Source organism: Pseudophryne corroboree, chromosome 1, assembly GCF_028390025.1.
Source record: "Pseudophryne corroboree isolate aPseCor3 chromosome 1, aPseCor3.hap2, whole genome shotgun sequence".
Classification (NCBI taxonomy): Eukaryota; Metazoa; Chordata; class Amphibia; order Anura; family Myobatrachidae; genus Pseudophryne; species Pseudophryne corroboree.
Window position 1 is genome coordinate 677,140,624 of NC_086444.1, and position 13,969 is coordinate 677,154,592.

Below are 13,969 nucleotides of genomic sequence, written 5' to 3' on the forward strand. Positions count from 1 at the left end.
AGGGTCGTTGTGCCGGTTCCCCCTTCCCAGCAGGGGGGAAGGGTTCTATTCGAGCCTCTTTGTCGTGCCGAAGCCGGATGGCTCGGTCAGACCGATTCTGAACCTAAAATCCCTCAATCCATACTTGAAAATTTTCAAGTTCAAGATGGAGTCTCTTCAAACTGTGATCTACAGCCTCGAAGGGGGGGATTTTATTGCGTCAGTCGACATAAAGGATGCTTACTTGCACGTCCCTATATACCCTCCTCATGAAGCCTTCCTGAGGTTTGCGGTACAGGATGATCATTACTAATTTCAGGCGTTGCCGTTTGGGCTTTCCACGGCCCCGAGGGTTTTCACCAAGGTAATGGCGGAAATGATGGTTCTCTTTCGCAAGCAAGGGGTCACAATTATCCCGTACTTGGACGATCTCCTGATAAAGGCGAGGTCCAAGGAACAGTTGTTGAGAAATGTGCATCTCTCCCTGTCGGTTCTGCGACATCACGGTTGGATTCTAAATTTGCCAAAGTCTCAGTTGATCCCGGCCACTCGGCTGTCCTTCCTGGGTGTGATCCTAGACACGGAACTACTGAGTATTTCTTCCGGAGGACAAAGCTCTGGAAATCCAGACCATGGTCAGGGAGCTTCTGAGGCCGACAAGTGTGTTGATTCATCAATGCACTCGGGTACTAGGGAAGATGGTTGCGGCTTACGAAGCCATTCCGTTTGGCAGGTTTCATGCCAGGGTGTTTCAGTGGGACCTGCTGGACAAATGGTCCGGGTCTCACCTGCACGTGCACCGAAAAATAAGTCTATTTTCCAGGGCCAGGATCTCTCTCCTGTGGTGGCTGCAAGGCTCTCACCTTCTAGAGGGACGCTGTTTCGGAATCCAGGACTGGTTCCAGCTGATCACAGATGCAAGTCTCCGAGGCTGGGGTGCAGTCGCGCAGGGAAGAAGTTTCCAGGGAAAATGGTCAAGCCAGGAATCTTGTCTCCACATAAATGTTCTCGAGTTAAGAGCCATTTACAACGGCCTCCTGCAAGCAAAAAACCTCAGGGTCTCCCTGTCCTGATCCAGTCGGACAACATAACTGCGGTGGCGTACGTAAACCGCCAAGGCGGAACAAGGAGCAGGGCGGCAATGGCGGAGGCCACGAGAATCCTTCGCTGGGCGGAACAGCACGTGAGTTCTCTGTCAGCAGTCTTCCTCCCGGGCGTGGACAACTGGGTAGCAGACTTCCTCAGCAGACACTATCTCCATCCGGGAGAGTGGGCTCTTCATCAAGAGGTATATGCAGAAGTGACAAGGCATTGGGGAGTTCCTCTGATAGACATGATGGCGTCGCGCCTCAACAAGAAGCTTCCGAGGTATTGTTCCAGGTCAAGGGACCCCTAAGCCAGTGCAGTGGACGCCCTGGTAACTCCGTGGGTGTTTCAGTCGGTGTATGTGTTCCCTCCGCTTCCTCTCATTCCAAAGGTACTGAGGATCGTAAGACGACAAAGGGTTCGGGCAATACTCGTCGTTCCAGATTGGCCACGGAGCGCCTGGTATCCGGATCTTCAGGAATTGCTTGTAGAAGATCCTTGGCTGCTTCCTCTAAGAGAGGACCTGTTACTGCAGGGGCCCTGCGTGTTTCTGGACTTACCGCGGCTGAACTCCAAATCCTAGCTCGGAAGGGTATTCCTGGGGAGGTCATCCCCACTCTCCTTAAAGCTCGGAAGGAGGTTACGGCAAAACATTATCACCGTATTTGGAGGAAGTATGTGTCGTGGTGTGAATCCAAGGCAGCTCCTGAGGAGGAGTTTAATTTGGGTCGTTTCCTCCATTTTTTGCAGGCAGGCGTAGATGCAGGCCTGAAATTGGGTTCCATCAAAGTGCAGATTTCGGCTTTATCTATTTTCTTTCAAAAAGAATTGGCTGTCCTTCCTGAGGTTCAGACTTTCGTGAAGGGAGTGCTGCATATCCATCCTCCGTTTGTGCCACCTGTGGGACCTTGCAGTGGTGTTACACTTTCTTATGTCTCACTGGTTTGAACCTTTGCGTAAGGTTGAGTTAAAGTTTCTCACTTGGTCATGCTTTTGGCTCTGGCATCTGCCAGACGAGTGTCCGAGTTGGCGGCTTTGTCTCACAAGAGCCCATATTTGATCTTTCATTCTGATAGAGCGGAATTGAGTACTCGTCAACAATTTCTGCCGAAGGTGGTTTCTTCGTTTTATATAAACCAACCTATTGTGGTACCTGTGGCTACGGATGCTATGGCGGTCCCAAAATCTCTTGATGTTGTAAGAGCTTTGAAGATTTATGTCGCCAGAATGGCTCTTACTAGGAAGACCGAGGCTCTGTTTGTCCTGTACGCTTCAAACAAGATTGGAAATCCTGCTTCTAAGCAAACTATTGCACGCTGGATTTGTAATACGATTCAGCAAGCTCATTCTTCGGCTGGGCTACTGTTGCCGAAGTCAGTAGAGGCCCATTCTACCAGGAAGGTGGGCTCATCTTGGGCAGCTGCCCGAGGGGTCTCTGCACTTCAACTTTGCCGAGCAGCTACGTGGTCGGGTTCAAACACTTTTGCTAAGTTCTACAAGTTTGATACCCTGGCTGATGAGGACCTCATGTTTGCTCAGTCGGTGCTGCAGAGTCGTCCGCACGCTCCTGCCCGCTCTGGAGCTTTGGTATGGACGCCATGGTCCTTTTGGAGTCCCCAGCATCCTCTGGGACGTAAGAGAAAATAGGATTTTAATACCTACTGGTAAATCCTTTTCTTCTAGTCCGTAGAGGATGCTGGGCGCCCATCCCAGTGCTGACTGTTACTTGCAGTTGTATTGTTACTGGTTATTTTCGGTTACACGTGGGTTGTTTATCAATTATATTCAGCTTTTTGCTGTTGTTAAATCATACTGTTATTTGGTTTTATGCTACTCCAGTTGTACGGTATGTTTGTGGTGTGGGCTGGTATGTTTCTCGCCCTTAGTTTAACAAAAATCCTTTCCTCTAAATGTCCGTCTCTCCAGGGCACAATTCCTATAACTGAGGTCTGGGGGAGGGGCATAGAGGGAGGAGCCAGTTCACACCCAGTCAGTCTTTTTAGTGCGCCCAAGCTTCTGCGGATCCCGTCTATACCCCATGTTCCTTATGGAGTCCCCATCATCCTCTACGGACTAGGAGAAAAGGATTTACCGGTAGGTATTAAAATCCTATTTTCTCTGACGTCCTAGTGGATGCTGGGGACTCCGTCAGGACCATGGGGAATAGCGGCTCCGCAGGAGACAGGGCACAAAAGTAAAAGCTTTAGGATCAGGTGGTGTGCACTGGCTCCTCCCCCTATGACCCTCCTCCAAGCCTCAGTTAGATTTTTGTGCCCGGCCGAGAAGGGTGCAATCTAGGTGGCTCTCCTAAAGAGCTGCTTAGAGTAAAAGTTTTGTTAGGTTTTTTTATTTTCAGTGTGTCCTGCTGGCAACAGGCTCACTGCATCGAGGGACTTAGGGGAGAGAAGTGAACTCACCTGCGTGCAGGATGGATTGGCTTCTTAGGCTACTGGACACCATTAGCTCCAGAGGGAGTCGGAACACAGGTCTCACCCTGGGGTTCGTCCCGGAGCCGCGCCGCCGACCCCCTTGCAGATGCCGAAAAGTGAAGAGGTCCAGAAACCGGCGGCAGAAGACTTTTCAGTCTCCATAAGGTAGCGCACAGCACTGCAGCTGTGCGCCATTGTTGTCAGCACACTTCATAGCAGCGGTCACTGAGGGTGCAGGGCGCTGGGGGGGGGCGCCCTGGGCAGCAATGATAGTACCTTATTCTGGCTAAAAATACATCACATATAGCCCCTGGGGGCTATATGGATGTATTTAACCCCTGCCAGGTCTCAGAAAAACGGGAGAAGAAGCCCACCGAAAAGGGGGCGGGGCCCATTCTCCTCAGCACACAGCGCCATTTTCCCTCACAGAAATGCTGGTGGGAAGGCTCCCAGGCTCTCCCCTGCACTGCACTACAGAAACAGGGTTAAAACAGAGGGGGGGGGCACTTATTTGGCGATATGACTATATATATTAAAATGCTATAAGGGAAAAACACTTATATAAAGGTTGTCCCTGTATAATTATAGCGTTTTTGGTGTGTGCTGACAAACTCTCCCTCTGTCTCCCCAAAGGGCTAGTGGGGTCCTGTCCTCTATCAGAGCATTCCCTGTGTGTGTGCTGTGTGTCGGTACGTGTGTGTCGACATGTATGAGGACGATGTTGGTGAGGAGGCGGAGCAATTGCCTGTAATGGTGATGTCACTCTCTAGGGAGTCGACACCGGAATGGATGGCTTATTTAAGGAATTACGTGATAATGTCAACACGCTGCAAGGTCGGTTGACGACATGAGACGGCCGGCAAACCAATTAGTACCTGTCCAGGCGTCTCAAACACCGTCAGGGGCGTTAAAACGTCCTTTTACCTCAGTCGGTCGACACAGACACGGACACTGACTCCAGTGTCGACGGTGAAGAAACAAACGTATTTTCCTTTAGGGCCACACGTTACTTGTTAAGGGCAATGAAGGAGGTGTTACATATTTCTGATACTACAAGTACCACAAAAAAGGGTATTATGTGGAGTGTGAAAAAACTACCTGTAGTTTTTCCTGAATCCGATAAATTAAATGAAGTGTGTGATGATGCGTGGGTTTCCCCCGATAGAAAATTATTGGCGGTATACCCTTTCCCGCCAGAAGTTAGGGCGCGTTGGGAAACACCCCTTAGGGTGGATAAGGCGCTCACACGCTTATCAAAACAAGTGGCGGTACCGTCTCCAGATAGGGCCGCCCTCAAGGAGCCAGCTGATAGGAGGCTGGAAAATATCCTAAAAAGTATATACACACATACTGGTGTTATACTGCGACCAGCGATCGCCTCAGCCTGGATGTGCAGCGCTGGGGTGGCTTGGTCGGATTCCCTGACTGAAAATATTGATACCCTTGACAGGGACAGTATTTTATTGACTATAGAGCATTTAAAGGATGCATTTCTATATATGCGAGATGCACAGAGGGATATTTGCACTCTGGCATCAAGAGTAAGTGCGATGTCCATATCTGCCAGAAGTTGTTTATGGACACGACAGTGGTCAGGTGATGCAGATTCCAAACGGCACATGGAAGTATTGCCGTATAAAGGAGAAAAAGACAACGTCTTTTCAGCCTCAGTCCTTTCGTCCCCATAAGGGCAAGCGGGCAAAAGGCCAGTCATATCTGCCATGGGATAGAGGAAAGGGAAGAAGACTGCAGCAGGCAGCCCATTCCCAGAAACAGAAGCCCTCCACCGCTTCTGCCAAGTCCTCAGCATGACGCTGGGGCCGTACAAGCGGACTCAGGTGCGGTGGGGGGGGTCGTCTCAAGAGTTTCAGCACGCAGTGGGCTCACTCGCAAGTGGACCCCTGGATCCTACAAGTAGTATCCCAGGGGTACAGATTGGAAATTCGAGACGTCTCCCCCTCGCAGGTTCCTGAAGTCTGCTTTACCAACGTCTCCCTCCGACAGGGAGGCAGTAGTGGAAACAATTCACAAGCTGTATTCCCAGCAGGTGATAATCAAAGTACCCCTCCTACAACAAGGAAAGGGGTATTATTCCACACTATATTGTGGTACTGAAGCCAGACGGCTCGGTGAGACCTATTCTAAATCTGAAATAGTTGAACACTTACATACAAAGGTTCAAATCAAGATGGAGTCACTCAGAGCAGTGATAGCGAACCAGGAAGAAGGGGACTATATGGTGTCCCGGGACATCAGGGATGCTTACCTCCATGTCCCAATTTGCCCTTCTCACCAAGGGTACCTCAGGTTCGTGGTACAGAACTGTCACGATCAGTTTCAGACGCTGCCGGTTGGATTGTCCACGGCACCCCGGGTCCTTACCAAGGTAATGGCCGAAATGATGATTCTTCTTCAAAGAAAATGGACGATCTCCTGATAGGGGCAAGGTCCAGAGAACAGTTGGAGGTCGGAGTAGCACTATCTCAAGTAGTTCTACGACAGCACGGGTGGATTCTAAATATTCCAAAACCGCAGCTGTTTCCGACGACACGTCTGCTGTTCCTAGGGATGATTCTGGACACAGTCCAGAAAAAGGTGTTTCTCCCGGAGAAGAAAGCCAGGGAGTTATCCGAGCTAGTCAGGAACCTCCTAAAACCAGGAAAAGTGTCAGTGCATCATTGCACAAGGGTCCTGGGAAAAATGGTGGCTTCTTACGAAGCGATTCCATTCGGTAGATTTCACGCAAGAACTTTTCAGTGGGATCTGTTGGAAAAATGGTCCGGATCGCATCTTCAGATGCATCAGTGGATAACCCTGTCTCCAAGGACAAGGGTGTTTTTTCTGCGGTGGCTGCAGAGTGCTCATCTACTAAAGGGCCGCAGACTCGGCATTCAGGACTGGGTCCTGGTGACCACGGATGCCAGCCTGAGAGGCTGGGGAGCAGTCACACAGGGAAAAAATTTCCAGGGAGTGTGATCAAGTCTGGAGACTTCTCTCCACATAAATATACTGGAGCTAAGGGCAATTTACAATGTTCTAAGCTTAGCAAGACCTCTGCTTCAAGGTCAGCCGGTATTGATCCAGTGGGACAACATCACGGCAGTCGCCCACGTAAACAGACAGGGCGGCACAAGAAGCAGGAGGGCAATGGCAGAAACTGCAAGGATTCTTCGCTGGGCGAAAAATCATGTGATAGCACTGTCAGCAGTGTTCATTCCGGGAGTGGACAACTGGGAAGCAGACTTCCTCAGCAGGCACGACCTCCACCCGGGAGAGTGGGGACTTCATCGGGAAGTATTCCACATGATTGTGAACCGTTGGGAAAGACCAAAGGTGGACATGATGGCGTCCCGCCTGAACAAAAAACTGGACAGGTATTGCGCCAGGTCAAGAGACCCTCAAGCAATATCTGTGGACGTTCTGGTAACACTGTGGGTGTACCAGTCGGTGTATGTGTTCCCTCCTCTGCTTCTCATAACCAAGGTACTGAGAATTATAAGACGTAGAGGAGTAAGAACTATACTCGTGGCTCCGGATTGGCCAAGAAGGACGTGGCACCCGGAACTTCAAGAAATGCTCACAGAGGACTCATGGCCTCTGCCGCTAAGAAGGGACTTGCTTCAGCAAGTACCAGGTCTGTTCCAAGACTTACCGCGGCTGCGTTTGACGGCATGGCGTTGGACGCCAGATCCTAAGGGAAAAAGGCATTCCGGAAGAGGTCATTCCTACCCTGGTCAAAGCCAGGAAGGAGGTGACCGCAAAACATTATCACCACATGTGGCGAAAATATGTTGCGTGGTGTGAGGCCAGGAAGGCCCCACGAAGAAATTTCAACTGTCGATTCCTGCATTTCCTGCAAACAGGAGTGTCTATGGGCCTCAAATTGGGGTCCATTAAGTTTCAAATTTCGGCCCTGTAAATTTTCTTCCAGAAAGAATTGGCTTCAGTTCCTGAAGTCCAGAAGTTTGTCAAGGGAGTATTGCATATACAACCCCCTTTTTGTGCCTCCAGTGGCACTGTGGGATCTCAACGTAGTTCTGGGATTCCTCAAATCACATTTTAAACCGCTCAAATCTGTGGATTTGAAATATCTCACATGGAAAGTGACCATGCTGTTGGCCCTGGCCTCGGCCAGGCGAGTGTCAGAATTGGCGGCTTTGTCTCACAAAAGCCATATCTGATTGTCCATTCGGACAGGGCAGAACTGCGGACTCGTCCCCAGTTTCTTCCTAAGGTGGTGTCAGCGTTTCACCTGAACCAGCTTATTGTGGTACCTGCGGCTACTAGGGACTTGGAGGACTCCAAGTTGCTAGATGTTGTCAGGGCCCTGAAAATATAGGTTTCCAGGACGGCTGGAGTCAGGAAAACTGACTCGCTGTTATCCTGTATGCACCCAACAAACTGGGTGCTCTTGCTTCTAAGCAGACGATTGCTCGTTGGATTTGTAGCACATTTCAACTTGCACATTCTGTGGCAGGCCTGCCACAGCCTAAATCTGTCAAGGCCCATTCCACAAGGAAGGTGGGCTCATCCTGGGCGGCTGCCCGAGGGGTCTCGGCATTACAACTCTGCCGAGCAGCTACGTGGTCGGGGGAGAACACGTTTGTAAAATTCTACAAATTTGATACCCTGGCTAAAGAGGACCTGGAGTTCTCTCATTCGGTGCTGCAGAGTCATCCGCACTCTCCCGCCCGTTTGGGAGCTTTGGTATAATCCCCATGGTCCTGACGGAGTCCCCAGCATCCACTAGGACGTCAGAGAAAATAAGATTTTACTTACCGATAAATCTATTTCTCGTAGTCCGTAGTGGATGCTGGGCGCCCATCCCAAGTGCGGATTGTCTGCAATACTTGTACATAGTTATTGTTACAAAAATCGGGTTATTATTGTTGTGAGCCATCTTTTCAGAGGCTCCGCTGTTATCATGCTGTTAACTGGGTTCAGATCACAGGTTGTACAGTGTGATTGGTGTGGCTGGTAGGAGTCTTACCCGGGATTCAAAATCCTTCCTTATTGTGTACGCTCGTCCTGGCACAGTATCCTAACTGAGGCTTGGAGGAGGGTCATAGGGGGAGGAGCCAGTGCACACCACCTGATCCTAAAGCTTTTACTTTTGTGCCCTGTCTCCTGCAGAGCCGCTATTCCCCATGGTCCTGACGGAGTCCCCAGCATCCACTACGGACTACGAGAAATAGATTTATCGGTAAGTAAAATCTTATTTTTGAGCACTACTGAAGAAAGATCATGCCGCTTAAGGAGCTGTTGAGTCACTATGTACTCGGAGCGTGCTATGGGATAGCAATGAGATACAATTCCCAGATACACTTCCTGCTACAGGGTGCTTTGGTGACTAGATGCTGTCGGCGCTCTGTTAGCAATTAACAGCCACCGCTGGAGACTTGTATTTAGGCGCGATGCTGACCTTCCTCCCAGACACATTGCGGTTGGCTCATCATCCCAGCCATACTTGGCTGGCTTCATCTGAATGGACACTTCACGCATCTGAGGACATGCCGGAGGCCACAAGTATGCAGCAGAGGCTGGGGGACATGCTATGTGTGTATGTGGTGGGGATTAAAACCTATCTAGCTGGTTTATTGCAATTTAAGAGGAGTTAAAAGGCTACATATTTCATAGTTAAGATTTAGTTTTCCTCAATGCGGCTTTGTTCAAAAACTGAGGTATGGTGAAAATGGAAGTGGGTTATATGGGCAAGAGGGAGGCTGAACTTCTCTTTTAACTTGTTAATGCCTATACTCCTGTCTCAGCCCTCTAACCTATAGTCAAGACTTCAGTATCCCCCAGATGGATTACGAAGCAGTGATTTTACAGCGAATACGAACATCCACTTTTTTTCTGAAAAGGTGCAATGTCTGCCATGAAAATTTGTGCAGCAATGTTCTGAGACATTTTTTCTGCTGGTACATGGTGAGAAGTGTAGTGAGAGAAAGCGCATTCGGAGTGTGCTTTGTCCTGAAGTGATTACTGTATAAGTGGGTGCTGCAATAAAAAGCAAATTATCAAAAGCAGAAATCTTCAGATTAGTCTGGTGCTATTGTTACATCTGTTTTCGAAGCAGCCTGTTTCTGTTTGTTAATCTTAGCGGCTCTAGCGCATGGCGAAATCTGACAAAGAATACTCCATGTACATATGGAGAAATAGGATATATTCGTGTTCACGCTAGGCTGTATTAGCAAGGTGCCCTGCCAGGGTTTAAAGTGGCAAAATGCACCCTGCCCTAATCGTGACGCCCTGCTAAAGCAGACTGCCCAGTGCTGTTCCACCTACAGGCAGCAGTGTCCAGTGGGTGGCAAACGTTGGTGTTCCCCATCACCAACGCTTTAATAGATGCGCCCGGCATCTATTCATATTAAGGGGAGAATTTAGGGTAAGCCCAGCACCCTCCATAAGTGCTAGGCACACCCCCAAGAAAGACGCCGCACCACAATTTATTTATTTTTTATGTTTATTTCTTCGTGTAGTTTATGTCCATTGTTATGTGCTGGATAATTTCAAAGATATAGAGATTTTGGAGGTAATGAATCTGATATAAGGTAGTGAAGGCAGACAACGTAATCTGCAGATTTTGGTATGGCTATAAAGGGTCAGTGAGAGTAGATTAGCAATTTGTGGTAGTCACAAGAGTACAAGGACATGCATGACAGATTTACTGCCTTTCAAACCTATGGAGACCAAAAACAAATAGCAGTTGTTCTTAAACAGGGTTAATTACTGTATGCTAGAATGTTTGAGGGTTAACCATTTAGTGGTTTACTTTGACAATTCATCAACTAGAAGAATAACTAGAATACATGCACTTTTCCACTGTAACTGCTATTGGACTATTCACGTGCTCAATTTCTGATTTATTCTTTCATTAATACTTTTGTCCCAAAATGCAGTGTTTAATTCCACTTACATTAATGAAAATCTCACTGTAAATAGCAGTGAGATTTTAGAGAGCCAAGAAAATGTCTGTCAGTGATATATTTTGTGTTTCTAAAGTGGTTGCTAAATGAAGCATGAGCTCTGTAATAGTGAATTTATTAAAATAGTTGTCTTCGTATATCCATGATACATTGGCTGCTGAACACTGCTAATGCATTGGCTTTAATCCATGACTTCAGAAAGCCAGACATGCCTTTTTCTGTGTGGGGTGCACTTGCAAAACTGACTGCTTTGCTTCTCTCATAGTTACCAGGTCACATATGTAATTCTCCCATCATTTTTCCTTTATAATACCAATAAAACGCAATCTGGGGAATTCAGTTAGCCGCAGGGCTTACAATGGTAAGCCTGTTAATACCCCAAAGGATGCACTTAACGCAGATTTCTGCTTGCACTGCCCTGAGGTGCAAACAGATATCGATGTTACCTTATGTTTCGAAGGCTAGTCGTGGGTGGTAATTGTATAGCCTAACCTGGGGCTTTGAGTTACCGTGGTCTCACCACAGGAAATAAATGAATGGCTTTGGGCACTTAACATGGGAGACAAAATTCTGCAGCAGGTTCCATGGCATTAGCAAATCTTGCATCAAAGAACTTGCGTAGAATGTGGCAATATATGCACTTGTGATATGCAAGGTTCAATATTCTACAGTATATGTAACCTGGCAGAAGTGCATAAGAAAATGGGGAAATCCTCCTAGATCCAAAAAAGTGTCAACAAGGGTAGCGGAACAATATAGAAGGCTTAGTCATCATAAGGAAAGTATTCAATGTTATTAAAAGGTGTCAGATTAAAGTTGGATACAGTGTCTGTGAGGGATCGGTATGAAATACCTCCAATCAAAATCCCGACGTTCAAAATCCCGACACCAATTGACCGATGGTCAAAATCCCGACATGGACAAAATACTGACATTTAAAATACCTCCATGTAAAATGCCGACAGGTCAAAATACCGACATGCAGTTTTTTTGTGTATGTCGACATAAGTCAACATGGACACCATATAAAGTGTACCGCGTCCCCTCGCATGGCGGTATGGTAAAGTATGAACAAGTCTGTTTCAATGAAAAAAATCATGAAAAACTCATGTCTGTATTTTGACCTTGTCGGTATTTTAAATGTCGGTATTTTGTCCATGTCGGGATTTTGACCTTGTCGGGATTTTGACCATCAGTCAATTGGTGTCGGGATTTTGGTTGGAGGGAAACTGACTGCATCCCGTCTGTGATGTGTATGCAAGATTTCAAAAGTTCCCCAAATTGTACCTTACATTCTTACTGTTCATGTTTTCTGTATGACATGCACTCTGTTGTATAACGTGTGCAGTTCTCAAATAAAAATTTTTAAGAAAAAAAATAAGTTCCCCCCAAAAAACCTACAGATATCTCCTCGTACGTCTAGCCTCAGTACGCCATGCAACATGACATGTCTGGCACAAGTGAGCTACCAGAACCTGTGCATCTCTGCCAGTCCCCCCCCCCCCAAAAAAAAAAAATGTCTTTGTCACAACTCAGTGTGATTAGCACATACCAAGAGACTGATGAATTATTTTGAAAAGCGATATTTGGATATTGTGTGCGATTTAAGTCTATATACGGAGCACAACTGAACTTGTATTGGAAAAAAGCTGCAGTTTGCTACACATGAGAACATGAATTTGATGGGAATAAGCAATGCAAGTTTGGAATTGAATTGCAAAGCAGTTCGCTGTGCAAATTCCCAGCAATGAGGGGCTCTCAGGATCCGACCTCTAATTGAATTGACCATAGTATGTGAAAATTTGGTTCTTGATTGTAGGGAAACTAGTAAAAAGTTATTTCTTACTACATTAAAATACAGAATTCTATTTTTCTAATTCTGCCTTACAGGTGCCAGTTATGAAATTAGTACACTGCTTTTTCAAATTCCTGTTAACTATTTTAAGTAAAACCATTTTCAAGTAAACCTAAAAGATTTGCAGAAAAATGTTGACTTTGGGGTATATTCAATAAGAGTCTGGTCCATTCCGACATGCAGTTGTCGGAATGGACCCGACAACCCCTATTCAATGGATGGCCAAATCCGACTGTCGGATTTAGCCGTACCCGAGGTCCTGTTCTGGCGCTTCTGCCGGGTGCGCTGACAGCAGCGGCGGGGGGAGCTGAATGGCTGCGGTGGTAGCTTCCGGTGGGCGGCGGAGGGTGATGTCTGTGGTGGCGGGGGGAGGCACTGCAGGGAGAGAAGTGCCTGGCCGGGGACGGCCGTCAAGGTACCTCTCATCCCCGATCCCCATAGCCCGCTGCACCGCTCCCCGTCCCCTCACCTCAATCCAACTTGTTTTCAAGTCTAATTGCGTTTGTCGGAAACTGGGCTAAAACCTGTCTGGTTTGGCCCCGCTTCCGAAAATGCACGCTGATCGGCGGCGTGCATTCCGACAAGTCGGGTTTCCCGACTTGTCGGAATAAACAGTGCCCTGATGAATAGGTCTGAACCCCTTCCGACCTAAAACTTTCCGACAAGATGGCAGCTTTCCACAGTTATTGAATATATTCCTTAGAGGGTTAATTGATCCCACGGGCTGTTTAGTTTTCCCCTGAAGTCAACCCACAGGCTGCTCGTGAGCAGGATAAAAAAAAAAAACTCTCTGCTTTAAATGGCTTGTTTTCAATCCGTTCAAGCCGAAACTGACTAACCCAATATGATATCTTTTGATTTTGACAGTATATTTAATCTCCAGTTAAAAGGCACAGGCAAACAACATAACACAGAGGTTCTCAAACGCGGTCCTCATGGCACCCCAACGGTCCTGGTTTTAAGTATATTTGTGCTTGGCCACAGGTGACTTCAAAAAAACTAAAATAATTGACAGTTCTTCAAATCTGTTTTAAAGTATAGTGAGTTAGTTATTTTTCCATATTGAAAGGCCTGTTCTGTTCTTAACTACAGGTTTTTTTTTTCGTATCATATTTGTGTTTTTGTCATAATTTTTCAGGTGGCAAATCGGAGTGCCAAAGACTGCACTTATACCTTGAAAGACTGTATGTACACGGAGGTGCAGAAGGACTGGCCGGGTTACTCTGAAGGAGACCAGCAGCTACTGAAAAGGATACTTGTCCGGTAAATTGTGTGTTTTTACTACTAGAGGATTGTTTTAAATAAAAATAGTTTTTCTTTATTGTATATAATTCATGATATCTACAAAACATGTAATGTTTAAATCTATCCTGATTTAGTTTCCATCTGTGTTTAGAAATGTGGCAGATTGCACTTGATCAACTATATCACCAGCCTTTATAAACCAAATACACAGCAGTGTTAATAAGCAGAAATGGACAAAAACCTTATTGTAAATTAGGCCATGCCTTTGTCTGTAGTCGTGGTCAGACCTCTTGGGTCATGCCAAGCTGTACAGGGCGTTTGCTACCTTGAAGCCAACAAGACGCTTAACCTGGACCTACAAAGCTTTAAGAGCCTGTGCTTTGAACCTCCTTATTCCCCATCAGACAATGAGTTCAGTACCACCAATTTTTAAGTATTCATGGCAC

The 13,969-nt window shown here is 47.0% G+C and overlaps 1 protein-coding gene across 3 annotated transcripts in view; it reads left to right on the plus strand.

Annotated features, from left to right (window-relative positions):
• The window catches only part of ELL (elongation factor for RNA polymerase II), a 388,638-nt gene that overhangs the window by 282,039 nt on the left and 92,630 nt on the right, over nt 1-13,969 (plus strand). For all 3 annotated transcript variants that reach the window (XM_063914738.1, XM_063914737.1, XM_063914739.1), the window contains one exon: nt 13,417-13,541. In XM_063914738.1, the coding sequence (XP_063770808.1) occupies nt 13,417-13,541 (125 nt within the window). The remainder of the gene's footprint in view (nt 1-13,416; nt 13,542-13,969) is intronic.